General features: G+C 43.2%; 1 protein-coding gene, 1 long non-coding RNA gene and 1 pseudogene across 3 annotated transcripts in view; 2 read left to right on the top strand and 1 right to left on the bottom strand.

The window, feature by feature from the left end:
* Positions 1-905: 905 nt before the first annotated feature.
* On the bottom strand, positions 906-7,487 carry LOC112484313. The gene is made up of 2 exons (XR_003047984.1): positions 6,987-7,487; positions 906-1,475 (listed from the first exon to the last, which is right to left on the bottom strand). It is a non-coding gene; the product is annotated as an uncharacterized LOC112484313 (long non-coding RNA).
* On the top strand, positions 2,233-2,378 carry LOC112484396 (annotated as a pseudogene).
* Positions 6,094-7,681, top strand: part of WNT5A (Wnt family member 5A) — a 22,382-nt gene continuing 20,794 nt past the window's right edge. Inside the window, exon 1 of one of the 2 annotated variants that reach the window (XM_025050681.1) lies at positions 6,094-6,227. In XM_025050681.1, the coding sequence (XP_024906449.1) occupies positions 6,114-6,227 (114 nt within the window). In that variant the 5' untranslated portion in view covers positions 6,094-6,113. Of the gene's footprint in view, positions 6,228-7,490; positions 7,521-7,681 lie in introns of those variants that run through there. The other variant, XM_025050684.1, reaches the window with a different exon arrangement.

Raw genomic sequence — 7,681 nt, forward strand, 5'->3', positions numbered from 1 at the left:
GACTAGCACCTAGTTAGTAAGTGCTTAATAATGATCTGCCATTTACAGTACTAATTTGAAGAATGAATAAATGAATGAATGGGTATAACATAAATGCTCATTAAATGAGTGATTGATGATCCACAGTAGACGATCCATGAGTATTTGTCGAATGAGCAAACAATACAATATGTGAATGAATGAATGAATGAATGGCCTACCAGTCATGCCTACAGGTATTTCTTTTCATGTGTGTTAAACTGCTCTTTGATTTATTTCCTTTAGCTATAATTCCGTCCCAAAGAATGGACTCTCACAATTTATTATTTGTTTCTATTTTGTTGTTGAATTTTGAAATAGATGATACCATCATATGGATTCTAAGTAGCGAAGGGATATATTCAAACATCCTTGAGTCGAGCATGCAGAACAAGGGGCAGATGGCGCTTATGTACTGACTAATCTCTGTTATGACATATCTGCATGACTGAGAGGATCATGCTCCTGGGCTGAGAAGAAGAGGGTTGTCCACAAATGACACATGAGTGGAGCCATCGTGTTCTTGTATATACTCAGTAGATATATGTACCGGCCAGAATAGGTAAATTTAATCCTTTGCCATCACTCATTTCACTTTCCTGAATTCTGTGATATTTCTGAAGAGTGACTGCTTTTCTTCTGGGTTAAGTAGAAATCTTTGCTTAAGTCAAAACCACTTACTTTAAATACATTCAGCGACATGGGATTTTTTTTTTTTTTTTTTTTTTCCCCTGGGGGGGTTTTTCTTGTTTTTAGTTTTTCATGTTTTTCAAAGTCAATGAATTGTCACTTGACTTTAATGGACACTTATAGAATACTGAATCAAGGATTAACCTGAATGGAAAAAAGAAGCTTTTATCCAAAATCCATTGATTTATTGAGACAGATTTGGGAAGTTATAACAGTGTCACTTTATTGAGCATTGATGATTACAGCAACAAAGTATACAAAATTAAAAAGGCTTGGGATTTAATTTTACTATTTAGAATTATATGTGGTCCCTTTTAAAAGGGTTGAGAATATTTGCATAGAAGTAAAATATCATATTAGAGTCACTCCAGTTAATTTAATAAGATGTGAAATTGCTATGATGTCAGAACATTCTTGAAAAGTTAAAAAATGCCATCGACTTTTTAGATGTTTTGTGCATAATTTGGTGTCCAAAAGACCAAATACCTGACCAAATACTATTTAAGCTTAACTCCGTTTTCATTTCAATATTTCGCTGTTATGTATATCTCTTACTTAAAAATTTTCCCTGTTGGTTTGATATTAAAAATTCAATGTCACAAAGCTAAAATTGACAAGGAGCGATCTTCATGTTCTTAAATAGTTTGTGAGATACCAGGATGTACTTTTCCTCTTAGAACAAAGCATGTTTTAACATTCGTTCAAATGTGTCCTCCAGGTAGGCTTTCCAGGTGGTCATGAAAGGAGGACTGTTCATTGCTTCTTGTCTGGAAGGGATAGATTTGATCAATGTTAGAATCTAATTAGAACCGGATCTGAGCGTTATCTGACTGCTCTCTAATGAGATCTTATCCTTAAGCCAGCCAGTTTCACAACTTATCTAAAACCAAAAATTTTAAATAATATTAAGTTTTCTAGATTCTCCTGCCAGAGAAAGAAACTTAACTGAAGAGTTGAAAAACCTGCTATTGTATATCCAAAGGAGTACGGCTGTGTAATGAGTTGTTTGGGAACAAAAGTCATTATTGAGTTACCTAATTCAGATTTCCAAATTCTAATATACAGATTTAAGCACATAATATTGAAAATTCTAATACACAGATTTAGGCACATAATATTGAAAAAGTAAAATGAGACAAAATAAAAATTGCAATGTTTTCTCTTATCTTTCACATAAGAAAGCTTCTTTCATATTAGTAAAGGGACTCGTTTTCCTCAGAAATGGTTCATCTATGTTCTAAACCAAGTTCTAAACCTAGATGCCCAGTGGCCCACATAAAATATAGAATGGACAAGACTGACCATGCCAGCTGTCTTTTATAAGAAAAGACAAGTTAAGAGGAAACAACTTTTTAGCAGAAACAATTTGACAAAAGAGTAATGAAATACTGTGTTTCTTCAGAAGAAAACTATTTCTCTTATCAGACTCTATCCACTTAAGGTAAGTCTTATGTGGGAGAGACCATGGGAAAAGTGTGGACACATTTTGGGAACCAGGGAAACATCTTTTAAAAAATAGCTTTGGTCTATGGCCATGCCACCCTGAACGTGCCCAATTTCGTCTGAACTCGTCTGATCTCAGAACTAGTCTGATCTCGGAAGCTAAGCAGGGTCGAGCCTGGTTAGTACTTGGATGGGAGACCACTTAGGAATACCAGGTGCTGTAGGCATTTAAAAAAAAAGCTTTGTCTTTATTTATAGGTAGATAAAATATGGTGGTTAAGCCTCTGTTATTTAGAGTCAGACTACTAAAGTTCAAACCCTTGTTTAACCATTATGTGGCTATGGCCATGAAAATTCATTCATTCATTCATTCATTTATACTGTGCTCATCATTGAACAAGAAAGATGAGATCCCTGCCCCCTTGGAGCTTATGTTCTAGTAAGGAGAAACAGAAAACAAACAAATAAATAAACATGCATGCAAATAAGATAAATTTAGATGAGGATAAAAGAAGAAAATCATACAGAGAATCATTGGCAGGGAGAGATGAGGCTGCATTAAGTTAATATGTACATTGAGGTGCTGACCTGAATAGAGGGAGGGTGCCCAGATCAGAGGAATAGCTTTTCAGGCGGAGGGAACAGCAAATGCAAAGGATGCGCTCTGATAAGCCTGCAGGTTAATTCGTTTAGGCTTTTTCTGGCAAACTGGGAAGTACTTGAAGGACTTTAAGCAGGAGAATGATATGATTTGCACCGCACTAGGGAGAGAGAACCCTCATGTCTTCATCAGGGATGACACATGCCCTTTTCAGAGAGGGCACAAGACCAAGCCCTTTTCAGAGAGCAGGAAATTCAAAGGAAGCCAACTGCCCTACAAGGTCAGAATTCAAGGCGGATGGCTGAGTTTAGATGCTGTGGTTCCTGATGGTGGTGGTGGAATGAGGGTAGGGAAATCGTGGCTTCATAGTAAGCCAATTAATAAAGGAAGGACAAGTTTTTGAGTGCTCCACTGAACTGGACTTAAATCAGGCTTTCCTGGTGTGGCCGATTCTAGTGATATTCACGTTTGGTGCTTAGTAGAGTGGATCAGAAGCTTTCTGGACTCTATCCACTGAAGGTGAGCCTTGTGTAGGAGAGGCCAAGAGGAAAAGTGGGCACATTTGGGGAACCAGAGAAACCTTTTCGGAAATAGTTTTGTCTTTATTTATATGTAGATAAAGTATGGTGTTTAAGCTTCAGTTACTTAGCGTCAGATAACCTGGGTTCAAACTCTTGGGTTTGAACAAGAAAACACCTTAGGTTTATAGAAATTGTGAACTTTTTTAGCCTTTCCTTTTCTCCACATTGTGTGGGTAATAAAAGGATTTACCACATGAAATAGTAAGGATGAAATAAAGCAATGAATATAAAGAGTTCACCCAGTGGCTGGCATCTGGCACATAGTAAGAACTCAATAAATGTTACCAGTAATTATTATTATTATGTAATACTCATTATCTCAGCATTTATTCATCTTATCTTTATTGAATATGGTCATGCAGCCATACCAGATAATCTTATAATTGCCTCTTACATTTCTCTCCTTTTCTGAGAACCCCATCCCCACTTTCCTCAGGCAACTCATTTGTCTCAGGATTTTACCCAGGATCCATGGACAGACATTCCTCTTGGTGAAATAATCACAGCAACTCCCGCCACAGACAGAGGCTGGACCAAGGCCTCGCATACATTACCTCGATTGTTAGAACATCCCTAACGTACTCCACTTTATAGGTGAAGAAATTAAGTCTCAGAAGGAGAAGTGACCCCTGCAGGGTCACTCAGTCAGTAAGAGGCTAATCTGGGATTCAGACTCAGGTCTGTTTGCTCTTGATATCCCTTAAAAGTCAAAGCGTCCATTCAGCCCTACCTCCACTCCCCCCACCACCAGCAATAGACTATAAAAATAAAGAAGGCTCTAAGTTAGGATATCACTGTGATTAGGCCCAGTACGAGGAAAGCTTGAGATTTTCAAGGAGCCTACTCGAGTAAGCTCCGTGTCCAAAAAGTCCTCTAAACTCAAGGGAACCTCTGTCCCAGCCAGGCCAGTGGCCAGTGGTCACACAATATGATGGTATTACTTTGACTGTGACCATGTGGTGGTGAGGAAGCCCCAACCCCCTTCCGGCCTCTTTGTCCTGTTTAGTGCTCCATCTGGCCACCACCCCCACCCCCCAGCACAGGCAGCCTAGCTGGTCTTGACTCTGAGGTGAAGGAGTAAACATTTGGGGGCCCTTTATTAGTTTATTTCAGAAGATGGAGCCTGTTTGTCCCTGGGGCCCGTCCCTCTTTTATGGCCTCCAGCCCTTCTTGACAAATTCTAGTGACTGGAGAGAAAACCGCTTTCTACAGTGGATCATTAAAACACCACCATAAACCCAGGGCCATAAAATATTATTTGCCTGGCATAAAAAGAGGGTAGATTTTCCCAGAATGTCAACCCAGGCCCTGTTTTCTCCCACTGGGAAAGGCGGCACAGGGATGAGATGTCCATAAATTCCTTATCTTGCACTCTGTTTTGTGAAATAACTCTGTTGGGAGAGCAGCCAAAAATATTGATTTATTTTTTCCACAGACTCAAAAGCATTTTTAATGAGTGGAGCACGGTGATGCCTTGCCAGTATGTCTGCAGATGACTCAATTTGAGTACACATACCCAAATGCACACACAGTTTGTGAGAGGAAAGTAGTAGTTAGACCTTTGTTCCAGAGGTCTGTGGAACAAAGACCTTTGAAGATGGAGATGGAGAGGCATCGATTTACCTCCTTTGCACTGCCTATTTATCGCCCAGCCAAACCGACCAACACCCATAGTGGGACTGGCTCTTGCAACTAAGCCTGGCTTTCCAGAACAGCATTCCCTGACTGAAAGTGGATTTCCAGTTGGTTCCCCTGGACATTTTTCTCCGGAAATAATCTTTTCATTCATGCATGCATTCATTTGGTCATTTGATGAATACTATTGAGCACTTACTAAGTACCAGGCACTGTTCTGAGCACTGGGGTTACAGCTATGGAAACACTGTCACAGGGCTTATTGCATCCTCATGGGGTATAATCTCAGCACACCCATTACGAATATCAGATAAAATTCACAATCCTTCATCTGAAGTCCTTGGGGCCAGATAGGTGTGTCGGAAATTTTGAAATTTTTTTTGAAATATAAAATAGGGCATATTATTTAGTTTGCAAACAGCCTCAGTGAGCTCTGGGGAAGTACCCAGTAACCCAACATCATTTACATTTCTTCTGTGAAAAGTATGAACATTCACTTCAACTGGGATAAATTAAGACTATAAATGGTCTTGTCATGTGAAGTCTAGTTTTGTCACCAAAGGAATTTAAAAACCTGTTTTCAGAGCTGCTTTTTGTAGAAGAGCAGGTATTGAGTGCCCAATAAGTGCCTGGCTCATCCTAAGTGTTCCATGATCATTACTGTTCATTCTCTCACAGAGAGGCTAAATGACTTGTCCAAGGTTTCACAGCTACAAAGTGGCAGAGAGGGGATTGGAACTCCAAATGTCAGAGTTCTCACTCTTAACCACTACCTAACACCATCTTCCACTACAGGAAAGACAGCAAGGCAGGAAATAAAATTGTTGGGGCTGGGTCTACACAAACAAGCAAAGGCAATTGGAGAGAAACAGGAGATAATCCACATAATTCGGAACACAGCAATTAAAAAGGGGAGAGAGGTTGTGGTTTGGGTAATCAGTGTTCCTGGACTGGTTATATGGGTGGGGCAAATTCTTAAGGTAACAGCCTTTTCCTTCCTGGGAATGGAATCATCTAAGCCTACTGCCTCTAGGCACTCAGGTGCCCAGTGGCTTCAGCACACTTTGGGACCTGCATTCTTAGCCAACTCATTTCCTGCCACCTCTCAGTGCCTCCCTCCTCTCCAGAACTGTGTCCGAGGAGGAATGGACACGAAAGGCATCACTGGGGTGCCTGCCTGGAGATTCGTGAGCTTCCGTAGTCAGGAGAATTCCAGACTGAAGCCACTGGGCAAAACGAAGTGGGGAGAGGAAACTGCGGTAAGGGGGATTCCCCGTCTTGTGTAGACTTTTGCCTCCCATGGGCAGATCTCATGCTAGATTGGAAAACTAGGAAATGCCCACGAGTTGTTAAGTGGCCAAGGCCTAGAGAGGGTGAGGGGAAAGTGGACTCAGGAGGTGAAAGAGAAGGTCTCAAGGGGATCTTTGATAACCTCGGGCTCCTCCTCCTCATGGCCGTGTGTGCCCCTAGAGAAAGAAAGCGACCCCCGCGGGAGCAAGGGTATCTCTTGCAGTTCGTGGGAAGCCCACACTTGCCATTTTGGTGCACCCAGCAAAGGAGGCCAGACCTGGGGAATGGTCCAGTCAGCTGAGACAAGTAAGGACCAGGAAAGGAGTGCGAAGTGTTCGGGCATCGTCGCCAGAACCTTTCCCTGCGCACGCTGGGGTGGTCAGCCAGGGGTGGGATTGGGGTACCGAAGTAACAAAACAAAACAGCCACCACCCTCAAGTACCCAGGCTATGGATTTTGCCCCTAAGGTCAAGTGCATGCTAGATGAATGGTGGTAGTAGAGTGTGTGCGCGCGCGCGTGTCATCTACCTGGAATGTTTGGAGAATGGGGAGGATTGAGAACAAAAATTGAGCTCCAGTTTGAGGCACTGCTTGGGTGGCTGAAGGTGGGGGGCACACACATCCACCAACCGCGTCCCGCCTGGGTCCCAACAATTACAGGTGTCTGGAAGTGTCTAGACTTTCCAGTGCCAGTAACCCGGTTTTGCCGAACTTCGCAGGCTTCTCACCTTAGGGTACCCGACAAGATCCACCCGGCAAGACCTTGCGTCGCATCTGGATGCGCTGTGTCGCCGTCAGATGCTCAACCGTGCATCCCGGTACCTAAACCTACTACACTGGGGGCTCTGCAGGATGTGTGAGCCTGCGTTATCTTCAGCTCTGGGAATTAGGGACCCTCCCCCGGGGGTAAGATTGGGGAGGAGGTCCTACAAGAGATTCCGTGCCGGGACAGCAGCCCCCGTGCAGCCCCAGTGGAAGTGGCCTTGGGACAGGCGAACCAAGGGGTCCGGCCCAGGAAGTTGGGGTTCAGCCTCCTGCGGGTCGGCGACTTTGCAGGGAGCGCAGAGAGGCGGACGGAGGGCAGGCAGCCGCTGCAGAGTGGACCTCTCTCTTTCAGCAGATGCCTGGGGGATGGGGAGTTGAGAGAAGGGGGCTCCAGCAGGGAGTGTATCCCGCCCCTCTGCACCCCAGCCTGTGGTACGGCTTTAAAATCCTGCGGAGTTTGTCATAGGCCGGCCTCACTACGCATGCGCATAGGCAAAGTTGAGTTTTTTCTTTCTTTTTTCCTCCCCTTCCCTCTCTCTCTCTTCAGCAGCCTTTGGTTCTGCAACTTAAAAAAAAAAAAAAAAAATTCTCTAAGAACACCAGGGGGAAGAGGAGTCCGGAGAGAGGGAGGGATAAAGTGAGGCAGTTGGCCAGGAGG

This window comes from Pteropus alecto, unplaced genomic scaffold, assembly GCF_000325575.1.
Source record: "Pteropus alecto unplaced genomic scaffold, ASM32557v1 scaffold75, whole genome shotgun sequence".
Lineage (NCBI taxonomy): Eukaryota > Metazoa > Chordata > Mammalia > Chiroptera > Pteropodidae > Pteropus > Pteropus alecto.